The following is a 27,265-nucleotide window of genomic DNA, read 5'->3' on the forward strand; positions in this document are numbered from 1 at the left end:
AAAGGTTGATAAAAAATCTTCCAAGAAGTGAAAACACAACTTCAATGAATTTGAAATGACGATATAAATTGTTTTACAAGTTTAAACAAATTTCTTGTTACACGATATGTTAATTCGATGTCCAATACACTATTTAAAATCTTTGAAATCAATAAATCTATTAAGACACTCATGAGGGAAAAAAATAGAAATAAGGGTTGAAAGAAAATCTTCCAGGAACTGAAAATCACCACTTCAATGAATTTGAAATGACGATTCTGATTGTTCTACAAATTTCAAGGGTTGTCCTGTTACAGGATATGTTAATCGATGTCCAATACACTATTTCAAGTCATTAAAATCAATAAATCTATTAAGACACTCATGAAGGAAAAAAATAGAAATAAGGGTTGAAAGAAAATCTTCCAGGAACTGAAAATCACCACTTCAATGAATTTGAAATGACGATTCTGATTGTTCTACAAATTTCAAGGGTTGTCCTGTTACAGGATATGTTAATCGATGTCCAATACACTATTTCAAGTCTTTAAAATCAATAAATCTATTAAGACACTCAAAAAGGCAAAAAATAGAAATAAGGGTTGAAAGAAAATCTTCCAGGAACTGAAAATCACCACTTCAATGAATTTGAAATGACGATTCTGCTTGTTCTACAATTTTCAAGGGTTGTCCTGTTACAGGATATGTTAATCGATGTCCAATACACTATTTCAAGTCTTTAAAATCAATGAATCTATTAAGAAATGCATGAAGGAAAAGAAATAGAAGTAAAGGTTGATAAAAAATCTTCCAAGAAGTGAAAACACAACTTCAATGAATTTGAAATGACGATATAAATTGTTTTACAAGTTTAAACAAATTTCTTGTTACACGATATGTTAATTCGATGTCCAATACACTATTTAAAATCTTTGAAATCAATAAATCTATTAAGACACTCATGAGGGAAAAAATAGAAATAAGGGTTGAAAGAAAATCTTCCAGGAACTGAAAATCACCACTTCAATGAATTTGAAATGACGATTCTGATTGTTCTAGAAATTTCAAGGGTTGTCCTGTTACAGGATATGTTAATCGATGTCCAATACACTATTTCAAGTCTTTAAAATCAATAAATCTATTAAGACACTCATGAAGGAAAAAAATAGAAGTAAGGGTTGAAAGAAAATCTTCCAGGAACTGAAAATCACCACTTCAATGAATTTGAAATGACGATTCTGATTGTTCTACAAATTTCAAGGGTTGTCCTGTTACAGGATATGTTAATCGATGTCCAATACACTATTTCAAGTCTTTAAAATCAATGAATCTTTTAAGACATGCATGAAGGAAAAGAAATAGAAGTAAAGGTTGATAAAAAATCTTCCAAGAAGTGAAAACACAACTTCAATGAATTTGAAATGACGATATAAATTGTTTTACAAGTTTAAACAAATTTCTTGTTACACGATATGTTACTTCGATGTCCAATACACTATTTAAAGTCTTTAAAATCAATGAATCTATTAAGATACTCATGAAGGAAAAGAAATTGAAATAAGAGTTGATAGAAAATCTTCCAGGAATTGAAAAAAGAACTTCAATGAATTTGAAATGACGATATAAATTGTTTTACAAGTTTAAACAAATTTCTTGTTACACGATATGTTACTTCGAAGTCCAATACACTATTTAAAGTCTTTAAAATCAATGAATCTATTAAGATACTCTTGAAGGAAAAGAAATAGAAATAAGAGTTGATAGAAAATCTTCCAGGAAGTGAAAAAACAACTTCAATGAATTTGAAATGACGATATAAATTGTTTTACAAGTTTAAACAAATTTATTGTTACACGATATGTTAATTCGATGTCCAATACACTATTTAAAGTCTTTAAAATCAATAAATCTTTTAAGACACTCATGAAGGAAAAAAATAGAAATAAGGGTTGAAAGAAAATCTTCCAGGAACTGAAAATCACCACTTCAATGAATTTGAAATGACGATTCTGATTGTTCTACAAATTTCAAGGGTTGTCCTGTTACAGGATATGTTAATCGATGTCCAATACACTATTTCAAGTCTTTAAAATCAATGAATCTATTAAGACACTCATGAAGGAAAAAAATAGAAATAAGGGTTGAAGGAAAATCTTCCAGGAACTGAAAATCACCACTTCAATGAATTGGAAATGACGATTCTGATTGTTCTACAAATTTCAAGGGTTGTCCTGTTACAGGTTTCTATTTGATTTGATCTGATTTATTTATAACGCGCATTATCCAAATAAAGTTCTAATGACGCAGAAAGTACAGTCAGGCTAAAAGTCACAGAAAAAGCATATGACACATCAATCGAAAAGTTGCTTGAATAAAAGAGAACGAAACTTGGGGAGTGTGGTGGCATTACGAACAACAAGAGGGAGTCGGTTCCAGATGGAAGGAGCGACCTTTGCAAAAGATCGATCACCAAGATTGACATGGCGATTGCAAGGAACGCGAAATAGAGCAGATGAAGATGAGCGTAGGCTGCGTGAGTTTTCAAGGGGAATGATTAGACGAGTCAGGTAAGTAGGTGCAGAGCCATTTAAACAGCGATAGGTCAGGGTGGCAATACGAAAAGTGATTCTGTCGTTGACACAGAGCCAATTAAGGGAGCGCAGATGGGAACGAATGCTGTCTCTCTTCCTCACACGAAGAATGAGACGAGCGGAAGCATTTATCACGCGCTGCAGCTTAGAGAGCAAAGTGCCAGGAAGACCAGCGAAGAGAGAACAGGCATAGTCAATTCGAGAGAGGACAAGAGACTGAACAAGGCACTTAGTAGTAAGAGGATCAAGAAAGCGCCGAACTTTGCCAATACGCCACAAGTGAAACAAAGAGGACCGACAAATATTGCGAATGTGGGAGGACATCGAAAGATGAGAATCAAAAGTGACGCCAAGGTGTTTGACTTCAGCAGACGGTTGAAGAATGCCGGAGCCCATTTCCAGCGGTAGAGGGACAAGTTTGTGGTCTTGATGAGGTGAGACGGCGTAGAAGAAAAGACACTTCGAAAGGTTGAGGATGACATGTTGATCAAAAAGCCATCGATCAGTGCGACAAGTCCAGTGACTAAGGTTTGCGATAGCAGCCCGTTGGTCAGAGTGGTTGGTTTTAGAGTGAAGTTGAAAGGTGATTCGGCCATTTGTGTCATCGGAATACTGATCAATAATGACGCCATCAGTTGCGGTTTGTTCGGGAAGGGCAGAAACCAGTAGAATAAAAAGGATTGCACCATTGACTGAGCCTTGGGGAACACCATAAGGAACTGGAACACTCGAGGAGAAGCAGTCACCAACACGAACACACTGGGTGCGACCGGAAAGGTAAGATGCAAACCAGAGTAGGGCATCAGCAGCAACGCCACAACGAGTTGATAGAGAGTCGAGTAGAATGGTGTGATCGATAGTATCGAAGGCAGCTGTCAGATCAAGGAAGCAGACGGCAGTGGCCTGACCGGCATCGACAGTGCAGAGAAGGTCATTGTAGAGTTCAAGAAGCGCAGTCTCAGTGGAGTAATTTGTGCGATAGGCCGACTGACGATCAGGAAGAAGGTTGAAAGCCCCAAGATGAGTAGAGAGCTGGCGGTGGACTACACGTTCAATCAACTTCGAAAGAAAGGAGAGTCCAGCAATCGGTCGATGGTTGGCGAGATCCTCAGGGTCAAGTCCAGGCTTCTTGATGAGGGGTGTGATGACAGCATGCTTTAAGGCGGAAGGAAAGCAGCCAGTAGTGATGGATAAGTTGATGATGAGAGAAATCGGACCGGCGAGAAGGTCGACAAATTTTTTCACCAGTTGTGTGGGAAGAGGATCAAGGCTGCAGGACGTCGTTTTGGAAGAGTTGATGAGTTTGGTAACATCGTCGCTCGAAACCGGGACAAAGCGGAGCAACTGCATGTCGTATCCATGAGTGGAGACGAAGCAGCTGGTAGCTGGTCGCGGTGAGCAGCGAGGAGAATCAGTGTCGGAGTGAAAGCGCGATGTGAGAGCAGAGACCTTGGAGCAGAAAAACTGGTTCAGGTCGTCAGCAACTTCTTGGTCACTCGAGCGAGTGGGAAGTGATGGCTTGGTCGTTGAACCCATGAGGTCGCCGACGAGACGATATAATGCGCGCATGTCACCTCGACACTGACGGACTTCGGTGGAAAAAAAAAAGAGTTCAAGCAGCCTTGAGCATCTCCGAGTAGGCGAGCAGATGTGATGAAATGAATTTGAAATGACGATTCTGATTGTTCTACAAATTTCAAGGGTTGCCTTGTTACAGGATATGTTAATCGATGTCCAATACACTATTTCAAGTCTTTAAAATCAATTAATCTAATAAGACATGCATGAAGAAAAAGAAATAGAAGTAAAGGTTGATAAAATATCTTCCAAGAAGTGAAAACACAACTTCAATGAATTTGAAATGACGATATAAATTGTTTTACAAGTTTAAACAAAATTTCTTGTTACACGATATGTTAATTCGATGTCGCATACACTATTTCAAATCTTTGAAATCAATAAATCTATTAAGATACTCTTGAAGGAAAAGAAATAGAAATAAGAGTTGATAGAAAATCTTCCAGGAAGTGAAAAAACAACTTCAATGAATTTGAAATGACGATATAAATTATTTTACAAGTTTAAACAAATTTCTTGTTACACGATATGTTAATTCGATTTCCAATACACTATTTCAAATCTTTGAAATAAATAAATCTATTAAGACACTCATGAAGGAAAAAAATAGAAATAAGGGTTGAAAGAAAATCTTCCAGGAACTGAAAATCACCACTTCAATGAATTTGAAATGACGATTCTGATTGTTCTACAAATTTCAAGGGTTGTCCTGTTACAGGATATGTTAATCGATGTCCAATACACTATTTCAAGTCTTTAAAATCAATGAATCTATTAAGACATGCATGAAGGAAAAGAAATAGAAGTAAAGGTTGATAAAAAATCTTCCAAGAAGTGAAAACACAACTTCAATGAATTTGAAATGACGATATAAATTGTTTTACAAGTTTAAACAAATTTCTTGTTACACGATATGTTACTTCGAAGTCCAATACACTATTTAAAGTCTTTAAAATCAATGAATCTATTAAGATACTCTTGAAGGAAAAGAAATAGAAATAAGAGTTGATAGAAAATCTTCCAGGAAGTGAAAAAACAACTTCAATGAATTTGAAATGACGATATAAATTGTTTTACAAGTTTAAACAAATTTCTTGTTATACGATATGTTAATTCGATTTCCAATACACTATTTCAAATCTTTGAAATCAATAAATCTATTAAGACACTCATGAAGGAAAAAAATAGAAATAAGGGTTGAAAGAAAATCTTCCAGGAACTGAAAATCACCACTTCAATGAATTTGAAATGACGATTCTGATTGTTCTACAAATTTCAAGGGTTGTCCTGTTACAGGATATGTTAATCGATGTCCAATACACTATTTCAAGTCTTTAAAATCAATGAATCTATTAAGACATGCATGAAGGAAAAGAAATAGAAGTAAAGGTTGATAAAAAATCTTCCAAGAAGTGAAAACACAACTTCAATGAATTTGAAATGACAATATAAATTGTTTTACAAGTTTAAACAAATTTCTTGTTACACGATATGTTACTTCGAAGTCCAATACACTATTTAAAGTCTTTAAAATCAATGAATCTATTAAGATACTCTTGAAGGAAAAGAAATAGAAATAAGAGTTGATAGAAAATCTTCCAGGAAGTGAAAAAACAACTTCAATGAATTTGAAATGACGATATAAATTGTTTTACAAGTTTAAACAAATTTCTTGTTACACGATATGTTAATTCGATGTCCCATACACTATCTCAAATCTTTGAAATCAATAAATCTATTAAGACACTCATGAAAGAAAAAAATAGAAACAACGGTTGAAAGAAAATCTTCCAGGAACTGAAAATCACCACTTCAATGAATTTGAAATGACGATTCTGATTGTTCTACAAATTTCAAGGGTTGCCCTGTTACAGGATATGTTAATCGATGTCCAATACACTATTTCAAGTCTTTAAAATCAATGAATCTATTAAGACATGCATGAAGGAAAAGAAATAGAAGTAAAGGTTGATAAAAAATCTTCCAAGAATTCAAAACACAACTTCAATGAATTTGAAATGACGATATAAATTGTTTTACAAGTTTAAACAAATTTCTTGTTACACGATATGTTAATTCGATGTCCAATACACTGTTTCAAATCTTTGAAATCAATAAATCTATTAAGACACTCATAAAGGAAAACAATAGAAATAAGGGTTGAAAGAAAAGCTTCCAGGAACTGAAAATCACCACTTCAATGAATTTGAAATGACGATTCTGATTGTTCTACAAATTTCAAGGGTTGTCCTGTTACAGGATATGTTAATCGATGTCCAATGCACTATTTCAGGTCTTTAAAATCAATAAATTTATTAAGACACTCATGAAGGAAAAAAATAAAATAATGGTTGAAAGAAAATCTTCAAGGAACTGAAAATCACCTCTTCAATGAATTTGAAATGACGATTCTGATTGTTCTACAAATTTCAAGGGTTGTCCTGTTACAGGATATGTTAATCAATGTCCAATACACTATTTCAAGTCTTTAAAATCAATGAATCTATTAAGATATGCATGAAGGAAAAGAAATAGAAGTAAAGGTTGATAAAAAATCTTCCAAGAAGTCAAAACACAACTTCAATGAATTTGAAATGACGATATAAATTGTTTTACAAGTTTAAACAAATTTCTTGTTACACGATATGTTACTTCGATGTCCAATACACTATTTCAAGTCTTTAAAATCAATGAATCTATTAAGATACTCATGAAGGAAAAGAAATAGAAATAAGAGTTGATAGAAAATCTTCCAGGAAGTGAAAACACGACTTCAATGAATTTCAAATGACGATATAAATTGTTTTACAAGTTTAAACAAATTTCTTGTTACACGATATGTTAATTCGATGTCCAATACACTGTTTCAAATCTTTGAAATCAATAAATCTATTAAGACACTCATGAAGGAAAAAAATAGAAATAAGGGTTGAAAGAAAATCTTCCAGGAACTGAAAATCACCACTTCAATGAATTTGAAATGACGATTCTGATTGTTCTACAAATTTCAAGGGTTGTCCTGTTACAGGATATGTTAATCGATGTCCAATACACTATTTCAAGTCTTTAAAATCAATAAATCTATTAAGACACTCATGAAGGAAAAAAATAGAAATAAGGGTTGAAAGAAAATCTTCCAGGAACTGAAAATCACCACTTCAATGAATTTGAAATGACGATTCTGATTGTTCTACAAATTTCAAGGGTTGTCCTGTTACAGGATATGTTAATCGATGTCCAATACACTATTTCAAGTCTTTAAAATCAATAAATCTATTAAGACACTCATAAAGGAAAAAAATAGAAATAAGGGTTGAAAGAAAATCTTCCAGGAACTGAAAATCACCACTTCAATGAATTTGAAATGACGATTCTGATTGTTCTACAAATTTCAAGGGTTGTCCTGTTACAGGATATGTTAATCAATGTCCAATACACTATTTAAAGTCTTTAAAATCAATGAATCTATTAAGATACTCTTGAAGGAAAAGAAATAGAAATAAGAGTTGATAGAAAATCTTCCAGGAAGTGAAAAAACAACTTCAATGAATTTGAAATGACGATATAAATTGTTTTACAAGTTTAAACAAATTTCTTGTTACACGATATGTTACTTCGATGTCCAATCATTATTTCAAGTATTTAAAATCAATGAATCTATTAAGATACTCATGAAGGAAAAGAAATAGAAATAAGAGTTGAATGAAAATCTTCCAGGAACTGAAAATCACCACTTCAATGAATTTGAAATGACGATTCTGATTGTTCTACAAATTTCAAGGGTTGTCCTGTTACAGGATATGTTAATCGATGTCCAATACACTATTTCAAGTCTTTAAAATCAATAAATCTATTAAGACACTCATGAAGGAAAAAAATAGAAATAAGGGTTGAAAGAAAATCTTCCAGGAACTGAAAATCACCACTTCAATGAATTTGAAATGACGATTTTGATTGTTCTACAAATTTCAAGGGTTGTCCTGTTACAGGATATGTTAATCGATGTCCAATACACTATTTCAAGTCTTTAAAATCAATAAATCTATTAAGACACTCATAAAGGAAAAAAATAGAAATAAGGGTTGAAAGAAAATCTTCCAGGAACTGAAAATCACCACTTCAATGAATTTGAAATGACGATTCTGATTGTTCTACAAATTTCAAGGGTTGTCCTGTTACAGGATATGTTAATCAATGTCCAATACACTATTTAAAGTCTTTAAAATCAATGAATCTATTAAGATACTCATGAAGGAAAAGAAATAGAAATAAGAGTTGATAGAAAATCTTCCAAGAAGTGAAAAAACAACTTCAATGAATTTGAAATGACGATATAAATTGTTTTACAAGTTTAAACAAATTTCTTGTTACACGATATGTTACTTCGAAGTCCAATACACTATTTAAATTCTTTAAAATCAATGAATCTATTAAGATACTCTTGAAGGAAAAGAAATAGAAATAAGAGTTGATAAAAAATCTTCCAAGAAGTGAAAACACAACTTCAATGAATTTGAAATGACGATATAAATTGTTTTACAAGTTTAAACAAATTTCTTGTTACACGATATGTTACTTCGAAGTCCAATACACTATTTAAAGTCTTTAAAATCAATGAATCTATTAAGATACTCTTGAAGGAAAAGAAATAGAAATAAGAGTTGATAGAAAATCTTCCAGGAAGTGAAAAAACAACTTCAATGAATTTGAAATGACGATATAAATTGTTTTACAAGTTTAAACAAATTTCTTGTTACACGATATGTTAATTCGATGTCCAATACACTATTTCAAGTCTTTAAAATCAATAAATCTATTAAGACACTCATGAAGGAAAAAAATAGAAATAAGGGTTGAAAGAAAATCTTCCAGGAACTGAAAATCACCACTTCAATGAATTTGAAATGACGATTCTGATTGTTCTACAAATTTCAAGGGTTGTCCTGTTACAGGATATGTTAATCGATGTCCAATACACTATTTCAAGTCTTTAAAATCAATAAATCTATTAAGACACTCATAAAGGAAAAAAATAGAAATAAGGGTTGAAAGAAAATCTTCCAGGAACTGAAAATCACCACTTCAATGAATTTGAAATGACGATTCTGATTGTTCTACAAATTTCAAGGGTTGTCCTGTTACAGGATATGTTAATCAATGTCCAATACACTATTTAAAGTCTTTAAAATCAATGAATCTATTAAGATACTCATGAAGGAAAAGAAATAGAAATAAGAGTTGATAGAAAATCTTCCAAGAAGTGAAAAAACAACTTCAATGAATTTGAAATGACGATATAAATTGTTTTACAAGTTTAAACAAATTTCTTGTTACACGATATGTTACTTCGAAGTCCAATACACTATTTAAAGTCTTTAAAATCAATGAATCTATTAAGATACTCTTGAAGGAAAAGAAATAGAAATAAGAGTTGATAGAAAATCTTCCAGGAAGTGAAAAAACAACTTCAATGAATTTGAAATGACGATATAAATTGTTTTACAAGTTTAAACAAATTTCTTGTTACACGATATGTTAATTCGATGTCCAATACACTATTTAAAATCTTTGAAATCAATAAATCTATTAAGACACTCATGAAGGACAAAAAAATAGAAATAAGGGTTGAAAGAAAATCTTCCAGGAACTGAAAATCACCACTTCAATGAATTTGAAATGACGATTCTGATTGTTCTACAAATTTCAAGGGTTGTCCTGTTACAGGATATGTTAATCGATGTCCAATACACTATTTCAAGTCTTTAAAATCAATAAATCCAATAAGACACTCATGAAGGAAAAAAATAGAAATAAGGGTTGAAAGAAAATCTTCCAGGAACTGAAAATCACCACTTCAATGAATTTGAAATGACGATTCTGATTGTTCTACAAATTTCAAGGGTTGTCCTGTTACAGGATATGTTAATCGATGTCCAATACACTATTTCAAGTCTTTAAAATCAATAAATCTATTAAGACACTCATGAAGGAAAAAAATAGAAGTAAGGGTTGAAAGAAAATCTTCCAGGAACTGAAAATTACCACTTCAATGAATTTGAAATGACGATTCTGATTGTTCTACAAATTTCAAGGGTTGTCCTGTTACAGGATATGTTAATCGATGTCCAATACACTATTTCAAGTCTTTAAAATCAATGAATCTATTAAGAAATGCATGAAGGAAAAGAAATAGAAGTAAAGGTTGATAAAAAATCTTCCAAGAAGTGAAAACACAACTTCAATGAATTTGAAATGACGATATAAATTGTTTTACAAGTTTAAACAAATTTCTTGTTACACGATATGTTAATTCGATGTCCAATACACTATTTAAAATCTTTGAAATCAATAAATCTATTAAGACACTCATGAGGGAAAAAATAGAAATAAGGGTTGAAAGAAAATCTTCCAGGAACTGAAAATCACCACTTCAATGAATTTGAAATGACGATTCTGATTGTTCTACAAATTTCAAGGGTTGTCCTGTTACAGGATATGTTAATCGATGTCCAATACACTATTTCAAGTCTTTAAAATCAATAAATCTATTAAGACACTCATGAAGGAAAAAAATAGAAGTAAGGGTTGAAAGAAAATCTTCCAGGAACTGAAAATTACCACTTCAATGAATTTGAAATGACGATTCTGATTGTTCTACAAATTTCAAGGGTTGTCCTGTTACAGGATATGTTAATCGATGTCCAATACACTATTTCAAGTCTTTAAAATCAATGAATCTATTAACACATTCATGAAGTAAAAGATATAGAAATAAGAGTTGATAGAAAATCTTCCAGGAACTGAAACTCACCACTTCAATGAATTTGAAATGAGGATTCTTATTCTTTTACATATTTCAAGGAATTTCCTGTTACAGGATATGTCAATCGATGTCCAATACACTATTTCAAGTCTTTAAAATCAATGAATCTATTAAGACATGCTTGAAGGAAAAAAAATAGAAATAAGTGTTGATAGAAAATCTTCCAGGAACTGAAAATCACCACTTGAATGAATTTGAAATGACGATTCTGATTTTTTTACAAATTTCAAGGAATTCCCTGTTACAGGATATGTTAATCGATGTCCAATACACTTTTAAAAGTCTTTAAAATCAATGAATCTATTAAGACACTCATAAAGGAAATAAATAGAAATAATGGTTGATAGAAAATCTTCCAGGAACTGAAAATCACCACTTCAATGAATTTGTAATGAGGATTCTTATTGTTTTACATATTTCTTGTATTGAATCAATAAATTCATAAAGCAAATCATGAAGAAATAGTTTTAGAAAAATGGTTCATAGAAAATCTTCCAGGAACTGTGAAAAAACACTTTTATGAGATAAAAGTTTCTATTATATTTATTTCACTTGTTAAAACCATTTATTTATTACAGGATGTGTTAATCGATGTCCAATACACCATTTCAAGTGTATTGAATCAAAAAATTCATAAAACAATTCATGAAGAAATAGTTTTAGAAAAATGGTTCATAGAAAATCTTCCAGGAACTGCGAAATAACTTTTTTATTAGATAAAAGTTTCTATAATATTTATTTTACTTGTTAAAACCATTTCTTTATTACAGGATGTGTTTAACGATGTCCAATACACCATTTCAAGTGTATGGGATTTTTTTTCAACCAATAGGAATCGTGGAAAATGAAAATAGTATATAACGAATTAATCATATTTCCAAACTAAAACTGTTAGATTTACATTATGGCAAATGTAACTAACGATGGTTCGTATCGTTTTTATGCTTTAAACATGAACCCATGTGACATTCTTATTGTGATAGATCACCTGGTAAGGGTGATTCATCAGCATGAAGAATAATGAAGTCAAAATGAAGAATAAGTGAATTGAGAAATTATTTATTTACCGTTGTGCTACGTCCATGTTAGATAATCAGGGGGTACAGTACAACGTCTACCAAAGGTCTGGTCAAGTAAGGTGTCGGGGGAGGTTCTCGTTAAATAACGCGTCACGGAAAGGTCTGGTCAAACGCGTCACGGAAAGGTCTGGTCAAACGCGTCACTCGGTCTCTCCAATTTCCACTACAGCTTCCACTTCAATCGCTCAAACTCTACTGCCCGCGTCCCCACTTTACTCTTCTATTTAATGCCTTTCTCATCTGTCAGTTGTGGGGGGACGCCGTGGTATTTTAGTCAACCTCGCTTGGAGGTCAAGCTTGGGTTTTTCCAAATAGGGTGACTTTTCCGGCCTAAAACCGTTAGGTTGACCTCGAAGAATCGAGGGCAACGGAGGTCGTCGACTTTGGTCGGTTAATGACCTTGCTTGTTGCTACGGCTCTAGCCGATTCTTTACATTATCATTTATTTGCATTTTAAAAAGTAAACGTCGGCCATTTTGAATTTTGTTCAGCATTTCAACATTTCAAACATAGATGGCACCACTTGCTAAGTAAACAATAGTAACTAGACTGACGATATAATCATATTTCTGAGCTAAAATTGGTAGATTTACATTATGGCAAATGTAGCTAATGATGGTTCGCATCTTTTTAATGCTTTAAACATGAATCCATGTGACATACTTTTCTATCATTTGCATTTAAAAAACAAGATTCCTTCGGGAATGTCCTTCGGGAATTTTGTTAAACGTTAAAGAGACAGAAAATCAAGGTTAAATAGTAGATTAATATATACTATTACGTTTGGAAAATTCCCTTTATTCTCTTAAATTAATTGATTCTTATTAACTAATTGACTAATAATCTGTTAATATTATGAGTGGTGCAAGTTAGGTGTGACGGAGGCTTCGCCCCGCCACCCCACGTCGCACCTCATGTTTAGATTAAGTTAAAGTAACACTTATTACTATAGCAACAATACAATTATATAATGCGGTCACATGTTGCATTAATCATGAGTCTTGGCTAATAGATAGCGAGCTACCATCTTAACTATTTTTCCTTTTCTATAATATAATTAAGATGGTCTAATAGTCATCAACCCGGGCTGCCATTCGTAAGGTTCGGGGTTCGAATCACGATCAAGTCGGAAACGAAAACTAAGTTTGTAATATTTGAAAAATTACTCTTAAAAAGCTTTCGGGGGTAAGTGGAAGTGGAAGATCGGTGGTAACTCTTCACGACCGCAAGAAGATATTGATGACCGAGGAGAGGACAGGGGAAGAAGGGAGAGATGACCCAGAGCTTCAAAATGAGTATAATCTAACATTTTTAAAATGTTCCTCAACTTCTTGGTTGATGACTAACTGTTAAAAAAAGGAGGCATAGAAATTTTACTTGGACAACAAAATTTATTAAAATCAAGATAAAAAACAGTAAACAAAAAGAGGTAATAATAAAACAAAACAGTTAAAAAAAGTAATAGTGGGAAAATACAAAGTAAAAAGAAGAATAAAGACTAAATCGAACAAGAACCAAGAGCATAAAAACCAAATCAAATCAAATAAGACATACTCTCCACTCCCATAGCAGAAAACTTGTCTTGCTTGGGAAGATCAAAAATTTTGTTTTCTTTTTGTTTACACTGCTGAGCACTCACTGCAATGACAGTTCGAAGGTTACGCAAAAAAAAGCGAATTCACTGCCTAGGATTCGGCAACCAGCTAGGTAACAAATACGCAAATTAAATTTTTAAAACAGTAATGAAAACAAATGACCGTTACGCAATGTATCAAATTTTGACAGAATTATGTACAAAATTTGGTGACGATTGGTCATTCAGGGAAGAAACGTATAAAGAAATACATAATGGACATTAAACCCTCTGAATTTCACTACTAGCTACTACTACCCTACCCCCTATACCCCACACCCTATATTGTTAAGGACCTTCGTATATAAATATACCTCAGGGATAAAAAATCGGACATTTTGAATGTTTTCATCATTTCAACATTTCAAATATAGATGCCACCAATTGCTAAGTAAACAATAGTAACTAGACTGAATTGTAAGTTTCAAACGGTGGAAACAAGCTTTGGAAAGTGGAACATTTTGAGACTACTTTCGGAACTTTGGCTATGCTGAGTCAGAGAAAGGGGATGGGAAAGGCTGGATCCATTCGGCAACAGAGGGATAGCCAGTATATGTAGGCCGTGATTTCAGTAGGTCATGCTTTCATTACAGGACTTTCTGCAAATAAAACATTTCCTAAAGTTCTTAACACCACATTCAACTAAACTTCTCATCATTTGATATTTGCCTGCTTCACATACGTAACATAACTTATAGCTTTGTTAGACTCTTTCAAAGGCTGTCATAATTGTATTTGCTTTTTCGGGAGTCTAACCCGAAATCTCAGATTTACAAGCCAGTAATTATCCGCTGTGCCACCATCTATTGATATATGGTTGGGAAGCTTATAATACTAATTAATTCTTGGGGCAGAGAAAGAAACTTATAATTTCAAGATTGCTATTGATTGCAATCATTGTTGAATTAAAGAGCTTGCTAACAATATATTAAGCCAACAACTTATCGAGTGTTCATCTAGCACCATTGAATTTCGGTGATGGGACTTAGAAACATTTTTCGTGTTTAGCCGCCATTATGGATCTCCATCGCGCGACTTTTGAAGAAAAAACTTGAGATTAGGGTGGTTATAGATGGGAGAGAAACGAAGAAACGAAGAGAGAAAAAAAGATTTTTGGGTCTCTTCCTTTCGCTAAAAGAGTGAAAAACTCGAAAAAACCTAATTTGCATACTTGTAAAGGAGGCGTACAAATTGTTTTTTCCTAAGCAGAATATACATACGGGTACAAAAGGTGTACATTGTACAAAGACGAATTTGTACACCAGCTACAAATATGTAGCCCGAAAAAGGACGAGAGTGTAACGATTTTTCCCTATTTCTTATATTTCTTATAGGCGAAGCCAGAGGAGAAATTATAGAATCTGTATGGAATAATGAAAGCTCGAAAAATTGATGAGACAATCAGACAAGGTGTCGAACTCTTCTCTCGCCAGCCTTTAGCGTCGTTACCACCATTAAACCTCTCAGCGCATCTCCTCTGCCTAGTTATAGTTAAAGGGTACATTTAATGATTTAATGTCGTTCAAAAAAATTTAAAAGGTTTTTTCGTTCAGGGTTCGTCATCTCTCATACCGGTCTATTACAGCAGTAGCCAACGTTCGAGTAGGCCTACTACGGCGTACAAGATTGTCCCACGTCTTACGATGATATTCGATCTGACTTGCCCCAACGAATTTATCTAAAGTTTTTTGTAATATGCCTCGCATATATTCATTGTTATTAGTAGTTGGAGTTAGTAAGTAATTATAGTAGTTAGTAGAATTAGTAGTTGGAGTTAGTAGTTAGAAGTTAGTAGTATTAGTAGTTGCGAGTAATAGTTGATTTTCGTTGATTTTAGTAAGGGTTAGCCGGTTAGTAGGCCTACATACAATAAGTTATATTATACAAAGCAATATGGGGAAGAACAATAAATAACGACGCCACACACTTACACTGACATCTCATGAACGCACCATTGTGCCTTTATGGTGGTAGCAAAAGGCGCATTCTCAAATATCTTATATTACCCGTCCAGAAGCAATAAATAGGGCCTACTGGTGCAATCGTATAAATTGAGAAAAGTTAAGTTGATTCACAATATCTCGTTCACACTTAAACTCTGAAATGTGCTAATACAATGTTCTTCCATTAAGAGCTAGCCTGGGTCCTATTTGATTCTTGTAACTTTTGTATTTCGAAAATAATTTTGTGTTTATACTTTATAGAAAATAATGGAACTTTTTTAGGGGGTTGAGGGGTGAATTGAATAATACAAAAAATGAGGAGGTGGAAATGTTGTTGGGTTGTACTGTCCGATGTCGGTAAACCCGAGATGCGATGGGAAGAACCGAATAAGGGAGGGGGTGGTTTCTATGGTTCTTTCGTTCACAGTTGGCTGGGCACGTCGCGTTCGATTACGTTGCGGTCATCGTGTAAAATTCAACGAACACACCAGTGAAGCGGACAACAGCTATCTCCCTTTCCACTGTTGCTGTTCCAATGTTCCAGCGCTGCCTTCGCTGGGTCCCAGTTGGTCCGAGTTGGGTAATTGAAACACGGGCTTCGTTTCCTCCTCTTCGCTGCTCTCGGTCGCCGTCTCGACCCGCCCCTCCCGTTTCCATTGTTCCGTCGACTAAGAATGGCCATGTTTTTTCGAGCTTCCATCTAATACGTATAGTTTTTTTTCCTCGTCCTCTGTCTATACGCATACATGCCATCATCGGCAAACTTGGTCCGTTTCCTCCCTTTCGTAATTTTTCCCACAGGTTTCAATTTTTACCAAAAATAACAAATGGAAAACTTGGCCAGTCTACCGCAAAAAGACAGAACTTTTGTATAAAGCCACACAAGCTTTCATTCAAACGATGATTGTATCGGTTTAATATCATTCAAATGGCATTGTACTCGTCGAAATGTCCGTCTTGTGTCCGTTTATATAGTGTTCCTTTTCGTTATAGCTACAATCCTGTTGGCTATACATTGACGACGATGCCGAGGAATCCCAATGGAATTGCACAGCGAAGTGAGTTTTAGAAAACCAGAAACAACGCAAAAGAAAATCCCTGGCCTGCCATCTGTTTCAATTTCATATACGTATCCTAAATACTTGAAAAGGACAGAAGGTGAACACATTTCACATTCAGACAGATTTATAGGCTATCCATAGCGTTCCAGTTTGCAGATATACTAAAAGGTATTTAAAGGTTCCTTTTGTTTCTATATGGTCTGAATGCGCAGCTATTGACCTTTTGTTTGGTGGAACTAATATATAATGGATGAAGGGCTTGGATTGCTGTAAATGTTTCTGAAATCAAATCGCTTGACAGCGCTAAAAACACATTTTGATTTCATTAAATTTGATTCACTTGTCCGCTGTAGCTATACCTGAAAAAGTATAGCCTAGGTCCAGTAAGTGCAAATACCTGCCTTCTGATGATAATTCAAAATTTGAAAATGCAGTTTCTGTGTTTATTCTATATATATAGTTGCTATTCCTCTTATAGAATGAATTCCTGTCTACAGCTGCGCGCCTTTCGTGTACCTTTATACCTCGTCTTGGATTGTTTTGAGCATGCTGATTTTGAGGAGCTGCACAGAGGTGTGTTCGAGAGCAAGTTACAAAGAATAAACGTCTCCTGTTCGAAAGAGAAAGGAAGAGATCAAAGGAGACAGAGGAGAGAGAGGATTTAGCTGTTGTTGTCAGTCTGTGAGCCATAGTCAGGGTCCGCGAGGAGCACTCATTAAGGTATTAGCGGCACTCGGCGCATCCCTCTGGCATCAGTAAAGCCCTGATGTCTGATGCTCGACGACCCGTCGCCAGCTTAAGCTTCCATCGCCTCCCAGCACTCATTCTACTGCTATTCCCTCCTCTTTTATATACCAAGCGGCTTCCAAATATTAGACACAAATGTATACACTGTAACCTATAACATATTTATTAGCTTTGAAACCAGCAGCGTAAACACAATACCCGATTGGTCAATGATTTAAAATGAATAATTGAACGATCTGATGTTGAAAACTTATTTGTTGTTGAAAATAGGGAACTCGTTAGATGATCCAAAAAAAAGCGCAATGTATTATTATCTTGGTTGCATTAATGTCGCATTGTTATGGGTCTACAGGAAAAATATGCAAGACCTCCTTTCCTTAGTAGGCTTTTCTGTTTTCTCTCTACAATGACTATAGGCTATATACTAGCTAGGATAACCAGCACAGCATAATAGTAAAAATGGGAGAAGAAGCAATATAAGACTTGCAAAAGCGCTATGAATTTGTATTTTCTTTTTCCTTCGATTCTCTGTTTGATTTCTAAATTCGTGTGCAAAAAAAAATTTTTTTTTTTTTTTTTTTTGTTTTGGAACTGACGGTCCGATTCCGTCGGCCACATTGTAACGCCACATTAAACGTCGCCGAGTATTTGGGGGCATCGGGGCGTTGTTAATCTATACTCCCATGACTTTCGGTGGCTTCATCACTATTTGTCGGTCAATGTCCGACAGTCATCAGCTGCTGAGTTGAAGGCTTTCAATGCATATACGTTAGGCCTATTCTTTGCTCCATATTTATGCAAAATGTACGCATTATCGCGCATTATCACCCATGTACATACTAAAAGGTGTTTCCCGTTTCGTCAATCCCAATGTTTTCACAAGTTCGTACCTGATATCCCAGAATTTGTTTCTTTTTCTGACATATTGACCTACATTTATTTGTATCTTCTTTATTGCTCGTTTCATATATTTCCCTTTATAGGTCTTCAAGTCGAGTAAATAACATAAGTTTGTGATCGGAGTCCTCCCCGTTCCTACATTCTTTCGTCTCTCTCTGTCGACTAAATAAAGTAATTCAATTTAAGTGCATGGGTTCCCTTTCCTATCTGATCTTCATTGACCGGAAGTAGCTGAGTGATCAACCTCCAGGCATGCCAAGAATCGATTCGATTTGATTCCTGTGCACGCCTGTGCATTGGGGGCTGGAAAAAGAACTGTTGGCAATTAGCACTTGTATTTACACAAACGTAGGCGTCCGTCACTTGACAAATGTACAGTTCATCCATCCGGGGGTGGTATACATATCGCACCGACACCCCCATACTCCCATGCATATATATACCGCAGAGAAGGCACATATTCGATATACTACCGTGTAGGTCGTCGCTGTTTGAAGTGTAAAGGGGCTGGACAGCGAAGGATATAGAATTTGTCTGGTGCATAGGGTTGAGAAGAGAAAAATAAAGAGAAAAGCGCTCATGTCTTCTTCATCGCCAACCCAGCGCGTTTGACATGTGTCATTAAAAAAAACACCATTTCACTCGCTGCCCAAATGTGCCAACAACAAGCAACTGGCAGACTGGACTCCTTTCACACGGCCATATATATTATAGGCCCCCTCTATATATGTTATCCTTTCATCTTCTGCTGGAGATCAACTCTTCGCATGGGGGTTTAATACTTTGATGACTATGGGTTGTCATCAACTTCCATGAATGAATAATGGACAATGTATAGCCTACTCAAGTTAGCAAGACATTCGTCCGCGCCTTGGGTTTAAATCTGTAACGAATTGTTTGACGTGAGCCTTTAGGCAAATTACGAGGGAAAAGATTCAGGAGGGATAAAAAGGGCACGAAACGGTCACGCCGGCACTCCTTTTTTAAGATTTCATTAAAATAATAGTATAGCATTTGAGCATTTTTCGGCTTTGAGTAAAATGGTTTGTCTCTATCTGCGCTGCAACTTATGTCGTTCACATATTCGAGTCGTGACGGGAAAATAAGAGAAGCCTTTGATGTCGTTTCCGTCGTCACACACATCACACTATAGGCAATGTCTTTAATCGAGCTTCTTTTTCCTTACAAGAAAAATGGATGAAGAGCATCGCACTGCAATAATATACTGAGGGAGAGACAAAGAGCTATGGCTGCTTGCTGTCGGAAAACCCTCAAAAAGGTGTACAGACACAAAACCAACTGGCATACAGTATGTATATTCATATTATAGAGGGACGACAGGAAGAAGAGATGCACTAGCTGTGGGATGCATGCTCATTCTTACATGTTTTTGATTGAAATTTCTGGACCGGAAGTCTGCCGGGCGCTGGATTCGATGGTGGTCGTGATGAAGGGTTATTCGCGAAGTGCGCTGATATGGCAATAACACCACCACATATAACTTCTTCTTCTTTAATAATACTCCTGCTGTTACTTATTGTAGAGCTCGTCATATCTAAAAATGTTTATTATATCGCCGCTGCGGAGGTCACCCTTTTCTTCATCTCGGATTTCATCTTCTCGCGGCTCTGCGCCCTCCATTGTCGTCATTTTCTCTTTTTTTTTTTTTGTTGTTGGTATAAACCTATGCAAGCATCAGAACATATAGAGACCAGTGTGGTGAGAGTCTTCCGGGCCGCCAGCAACGCAGTCTTTCATTTATAAAAACCGTGGTGAAAGAATGGGGGGGATTGATAAGAAAACAAAAGAGCAGAGGCCACCATGGATAACTACACGAGTCAGATCACAAGAGCGTTGTCTTTTCTTGTTGGCGCCATCAAATCCGATTGTTTATAAAAAAACTAACGGAATAGACTCTACATGCATGTAAATAATCTCAAAATATTTGATCATCATTTTTTTAATTCATTCGATTGGAGTGGCGAAGAATGCGCGTATCAGCCAACATTCCAAGATAACAAAATTTTTATCTGGAATTTTTTTTCAAATAAAATAGCACAGGTTATTATTTGCGTTGTGTATAAGAAGATTGTCTCCCATCATCCAGAAGGCGTCTATATGGATGGATACACGCGGAACTTTGCTGGAAAACATTTTCGGGATGGCATAGAAGAAGAGGATAGAGCTTAAGAGACAGAGGAGCTCAGGATAGGTTGAGCTCTGGATCGACACGCCCATTCGCTGCCGACGTCACTGGAACGGAAAGGCGTCCGATTGGTTGTCTCCACCCTGAGGGAGGGTATAGTTGTCCCGACGAGACACACGGCAGCGGTGAAAATGTCGACCGGTGTGCTCCACCTCCTGATGCCCAGTTGTGTCGGACTAAGAGGCCAGCCAGGAACATCAACAACATCAGACGATCATCAAGCGCATCGTGTGTTGGACAGTTGTTGTTTATCCGCACCGTCTTCTATTTTCTATCAAGGCAATAATTGAAAAAAAAAGAAGAAAAGAAAAAATCTTCGCGACGGCAACAATCGTTTCGGTTATTCCAGTGCGTTCAACCCTCTATACGTTCTTCTACGAATTGACAGACGAGTCGACGATCGAAATTCGTGTGTGTGCTGCCCCGCGCTTTTGTTTTGGGATTTTGTATCTTGTTATTATATATTGTGCGTTGTTTTCATCGCGTCCTCGTGCTGGGGTGCAATGCTGAAACTGGAACGGTCACGCAGCAACGCCGCCGACTTGTGACTCACTCACGCTGTCAAGAAAGGACGACGCATTAAAAAATAAATAATAATAATAATAATAAAAAAAGACCCGCCAGTTTTTGACTCAGCGCGGTTTTCGGTAACTGGATCGTCCTAACGCGCATCGTTCCACATCCAAACGCGGGTCTCCGTTTCTGCACTTCAACAGTGGAGAGTGAGGCGCATCGGATCTTGTTGACGTTGACGTTCATTGTCTTTCATCCAGCAAGGCGTACACAGAACTTGACAGTCTGCCGTGAGCGACAAATTCGAGCGGCCAAAACAAAATCATTTCAGCATTGTTGTCAGTGGTCGGTTTATTATACTGTGAGACATTCAGTTTCAAGGAGTGTGTGTGTCACTTCCGGAATCGAATCGATTTCGTTGGTATATTTTTGGTTATAATCTGACTCGAGTGGTGAGTTTGAGGAATCATGTTGTACAACGTCGCCTACTGCAGCAACTACTCGCCCGTCAATTACCACCATCAGCAACAGGTATGTCGAGCAAATCTCTTATATCTAGATAAGCGCGCCTTATTATGTATGCACAAGTTTCTATTTGGTATGTAAGTTCACCCGGGCAACCATTATTAATAAGATTCTTGGCGCTCATCATTAAGAACGATTATTGTGTGTACATCACACAGTTATGGGTGTTGATGATGATGGATGTTTTGATTTCTATTCAAAAATGACGCGGACGCACATAATCATCTCGTCTGCGAAGTTGGGGTGGGAAGAAAACCCGATCTCTGACTAATTGCCGTCGTCGTGATGTCATTGTGGAATGAAGAGATCTTTTTTTGAAATCAACTGGCGCCTCTCGAATGGCCGGGCATTTGTCATCCTTTTGTCGCAATTTTACCAAACAGCTGGTCATGACTGAATAAGGAAGGAGATGGGTTCTTATTGCGCCTACAATTATGAAAAGCTTTCATGTGTGTGTATATACGGTTAGTTATTTGCTCTGTCGGCATCAGCGACATATAGAGTATAGCCTCGACCAAATTTGTGCTGACTGCTGCCGTATGCTGGACGCCAGTCGAGGCTATTTGTAGGGAGTTTAGGGTACATGTATGTGCGGTCAGCAGAGGAGGGACACCGTTTGATGAATCAGGACCAAGTCAATATTACAACGCCCTGGTAAATCAACACACTACTGATGCGCTTCTGCGCTGCTGCCAGTCGACCCTAACCCACGCACAAAAATAACCGGAACTTTTCTACCACGTTCTTTGATAGAGTCAATAAAGCCAACGACTCTTTCCAGCCTTTTTTTTTATATTCAAGAATACGAATCTGCCGAACTAGACAAATTCCAGCGTCATCCCGAAAAGGTCGTTGAGAATGATAAGGTATGTCTAGTTCTTCACCCGGAACGGTGTATTATAAGATGGACAGTCAATTTTCAGAGCACAAGAAACCTGATCATATGCGCTAGACAAATCTTCCACTAGAAGAAGCAGTCCGTTGTGCTTGGACAAGACACAGCAACATAAGCATTCCAGAGGGAATCTTCTGGTTGTGGCTCCTGGTGCCAGCATCAACATTTCAGTTTCTGTGGACGTGGGATCTATATGGGTTTAAAGAAGGGAAACACTATAGAAAGAGAGAAAGAGCTCAGCAAATGTCGTTGATCTATGGACAACCAAAAGACAGAGGAAAAGGGCAAAAGCTTGTGAATGAAAGCATCTGTAGATTGAAGCTGCAAACGAGGGAAGATATGGGGGCCCCGGCCAAACATCTTTTTTTTCCTCCGCGTATGTATGTACTTTGCTAAATGCTGGTCCATGTTTTTTGGAAGGGAAAACAGAGAGAGAGAGAGAGAGAGTTAGCTTGGGCTAAATACTTTCATAAAAGGGAAGAAAGTGTGGGGAGAAAGAATGGAAAAAAGAACAGCAGTATATATAGTAGTTTGGGGCTGCTGGAGAGCGAGTGTTGACCGCCGCCATTGGGGTCCATCGGCAAACATCATCCATTGTCATGTTGGGGCGCTTATATACATCTATACTTTTTCTTTTATTTTTCTTCTTTTCCCCCCTTATATACTTCCATGGCAGTTGCCCTTCATCAGTATACGCACACGGCCAACGGTCTTTTGAATTTTCTTGTACCGCGCGTAAAAGTTCCTTATAATAACCGTCGTGAAGGTTCCAGCAAATTGCTCAGCTTCCGTTTGTAGTTGATGTGTGTCTATGGCCCTTGCATCAATATATTCTCCGCGCATATTACCCAAAACGACTGGGTGCCAGTTTGCCTTGTCTGCAGCTGGACCCGCGCTTCCATTTTATTGACACTTCTACGCTGCTGCTGCCGGAGGACCCCCTCTAGCATATAGCATTCTAAATAATGGTTGTCGATTTTTAGAATCACGTTTTATGAAGGTTTTTTTTTCGTCTGGTTCCCCTAGTGTAATAACAATCCGACTCGATGCAATTCACTCGACTGAACGCAGTGTCGTCTACATACTCGAGTTGATTAATTCAAGCTTGTAATCATGTTATCGCTTGACTTTATTGACGTCCTTGTTGAAATAGTAATATACATTGTTGAGACTCGGGCAGATTAACTTTTTTTCCTCCATGTCTGGATTGCTCTTGTCGAAGGGACACACAGACAGTCGGGAATGCTCATTTCGTCATAGTCGGTGGCATTCTCCAGTCTCGAGAGCACTTGGCTCTTGATTTTCTAATAAACCAAAGAGCTCTGAGTACTTCACGTTTTGTATTGTCGATTCGACATCGTTGGCCGTTTTTTTTTTCTCTCTTTCTATCCTTTTGATGGTGCTGGTTGGGGCTGTCCTTTTTGTCCTCCTCACAGTAAATATGATGTTGAAGGGCGCACATATATATCTGCTCGGAGCAGAGAGGGGGGCTCCATCGCACAGACAAGAGCTCTCGGAGAGAGAAAAACTCCCCATTGTGTATAATGGACCCTCTCATCTATTCATAGACCGCGCCGGTTTCAATAGACATGAATCAGAATAAGGGGCCCATGTCGACAAGCTCCTCTGTTGTTGTTCAGGGCTACCTATAGTTTAGTGCAGACTAGAATACATAACATGACGGGCACGGGGACAACAACAGGGCATTAGTGTAGTCGCTAGTAGCAGCAACAAGAACAACAACACAACGGCCGAGGATATATACGCGTCAACCATCCATAAAATACAGGGGAATTTCGATGGAAAGGAGGTAAAAAAAAATAGTGCCATTCATATTCATATGTGTGTAAATCTTGAGCCTGCGTTATTGAAAGAAGGAATAAAAAAAACATTTCTTTTGTGTTATATTCGGGGGCTTCCGTTTGTGTATAATCAATGCGCTAGAAAAACCTCCGCCTTTTTTTTTAAATAAAAAAAAATTTTAAGAAGATTTTTTTTTTGTTAGGGAAATTCTTTTGATATGTTCAGTTGATGATAGGCATTGTGATTCCATTATTACTCCCCTCATAAAATCATGAAATCCTATCGGTTAGGCCGCAGAAATCCTCCAACTGTCTTTCGGTAATTTAGCGCGCAGTTTAAAAAATCGGCGTATAGTGGAATGTCTGTTCAACTAATCATCTTCTCCCCCCCCCCCCCCCTAAAAGACATTTGCCTTTCAATGTTACAATGTTTGCAGTGCATTTGCCTGCACTTTCAGGTTTTGTGTGTGTTGCATTAGTTCATGAAGACCTTAAGAGAGAGACACAAACTCGTCGTCGAGCTGCTGTTCACAATAACGCAGCATGTGTTCCGATGTGTGTATAGCCCATAAGTGTATAGTGGTTGTATGTAGTATGTGTGTGGGGCTGCTCCCATATAGTGTTAGCCAGGGGGGGAATAAGTGTATAGAAGCGCACAAGCACATTTTCAATGATCAGAGGGGCGTGTGTGTGGGGGGGAGTGAGGGGCCAACCCGGCGTGAAATGGCCTCAATAGGGGCTTTACACATCGGTTGGTCTCTTCTGAGCTGTACACAGCAGAATTATTCCCCTCGCAGGTTTTCTTATTCTGTGTCCTATGTATACCTATAGGCGAGAGACCCCCTCATTCTTTTCAACAACCTATCTACTACCTTATTTCCCCATTTTTCAAAAGGATCGATCTGTATACATACATACACAGTAGGCCTTATATATGCGCGTAGTTATTGTAACCACCAAGAGAGAAAGACATTGGCAGCGCACCTGGACAAATCTGCAGATGAAAAAGAAAAAGGAAAAAAAAAATGTCATCGATTGAGTCAAATGTCTTTTATTGTAGATGTCTGCCATCCTTGCACAATGCGTCTGAGGAAGCCTGGCTGTCATAAATAGATTGGAGTATGATTTACTTGTTTAAGGGGCAAGTATATTCCAACAGGAGGAGAGAGCCGCCTTTTTTCCTGGAGGGAGGTATTATTATCGATCGGCGCGTTATTAATCTGTCTAGATATAATAGGCCGACGGTGATCTAACAGCGGCGGATCCCACAATGGTATAGACGGGGCTGCATCCAGCTCTGCTATAAGGTTGGGCACCGTTGTTGGTGGGCGCATCCAACGGGAAAAGCAGCACAAGAAAATGATGCGCGCTCCCTCGTTACGTGCTGCAGCGTGCTCTCGACGTCTCATATGTCACGTGGGAAGGAGAGTTTGGAACCCCCCCCCCCCCCTCAGTGCTCTCGCTCGTCTCTGTACCTCTTGCTCATATCCAAGTTCGGGGCGACTATATAGATGAGAGGTGGCTGCTGCTGCTGTTAGCCTGTTTGATGGCTGTCATCCTTTTTTTCTTCTTCTTCCTTCTTTTTTTCCTCCCTGTGTTTTTCTTGTTGTTCTCGCTCCTCTTGCGCCGAGAGCTGCCGTTGTGGCCAGGCCTCCTGTACAGCAGCAGCAGCCCCAACAGCTAGAGCTAGACGAAGAATGGGGAAATAAATAAAGGGAAAAAGAGAGAGAGAAAGAAAGACAAACACACACACAGCACACGAAAGAAAAAATAAGAGAGAAAAAGAGCGACGTCTACACTTTGGACCGCGTCTCTTCCTTAATGAGTGTCGATAATTCACCCCGAGCGCTCCCAGTCTCACTCCCTTTTTTTTTTCTTTTTCTTTCCCCTTTTGGCCGGCTCCTCCTGCAGCTGGGCGCCCATCACAAATCAAACCGGACTGCTGGGGAAATATTTTCCCGCAGACGACTCTTGTGTGCTTGTGTGTCGTCGTTGAGAGGCTAAAGGAGCGGTGCTGCTGGGCTATGACAACTTGGGTGTTCCTCCGCTATATTTCCCCGTTATATCCACACAGCGCAAACTATATGGAACTGCTCCTTGATTTTGATTTTTCTTTCTCCTTCCGATCAATACATCTCTCCAGTACGCCTTTCTATCCACCCTGCGTAGTATAGTATATACTATCGCGTTATTAGATATCCGACTTTACCTGGTAGATTTCTTACCTCCTCACAGTCATGGTGGTCTTCCTCTATAAGATTGAGAAGGAAATGTTGTTTCTTCCTTTTTTTTTAGAAAAATGAAACGGCCCTGATTCCAGGCCGAGGTGTTTCGATCGGACCACAATAAACTGGTCATCACCGGTTGCCGTTCACTTCCTGGTGTCGGACAATCGAAAGATTTCAGAATCGAGATCATTCGATGACTTCCTTTTCTCCCGTTCTATCTCTTTCTATATTTCTTTTTTTTTCTTTTTTGTTGGAGCATGGGGGAGAGGATTCTCGCCCATCAGCTGATCCTTATCTTTCCGGAGTGTGTTTCTTTTATATTCCACCCGGGGTCCCCGCCCACGAGAATAGATCGCCTCGGATATGTCGGGATTTTTTTTTTTTAGAATGGAGCAGCTCTTATCACCCGAGTAGACTATCGAATAAGTCCTTGAGCAAAGCCCAAGGCAAACATAAACAGCAAACACACACACTCCCGGCTGCACCTTGTACAGGTGTCGGTTGGAGTCGTAACTCTTCCGGCCGTCCGTTCAAATCACACAAACCATTTCCTGAAAGAAATATGAAATCTCTTTTATCTTTTTTATTTTTCTCCAATGAAAAGTGGCGTGGCACAACACGGATTTCAAGAAAAAGCTGAAGCTATAGGGGGAAAGAAAAAGATGACAAACACGGTTACTAAAGCCATACGTCTTCGGTGAAAACCCCCCTGTCTGCGACGCGTATATAGACCTAACCAATGATGTGCTCAGTTTAGGGTCT

General features: G+C 37.3%; 1 protein-coding gene across 2 annotated transcripts in view; it reads left to right on the forward strand.

The window, feature by feature from the left end:
• Positions 1-20,737: 20,737 nt before the first annotated feature.
• Positions 20,738-27,265, forward strand: part of LOC124343958 (eyes absent homolog 1-like) — a 41,720-nt gene continuing 35,192 nt past the window's right edge. For both annotated transcript variants that reach the window (XM_046797342.1, XM_046797343.1), the window contains exon 1: positions 20,738-21,584. In XM_046797342.1, the coding sequence (XP_046653298.1) occupies positions 21,522-21,584 (63 nt within the window). In that variant the 5' untranslated portion in view covers positions 20,738-21,521. The remainder of the gene's footprint in view (positions 21,585-27,265) is intronic.

Source organism: Daphnia pulicaria, chromosome 6 (assembly GCF_021234035.1).
Source record: "Daphnia pulicaria isolate SC F1-1A chromosome 6, SC_F0-13Bv2, whole genome shotgun sequence".
Taxonomy (NCBI): Eukaryota; Metazoa; Arthropoda; class Branchiopoda; order Diplostraca; family Daphniidae; genus Daphnia; species Daphnia pulicaria.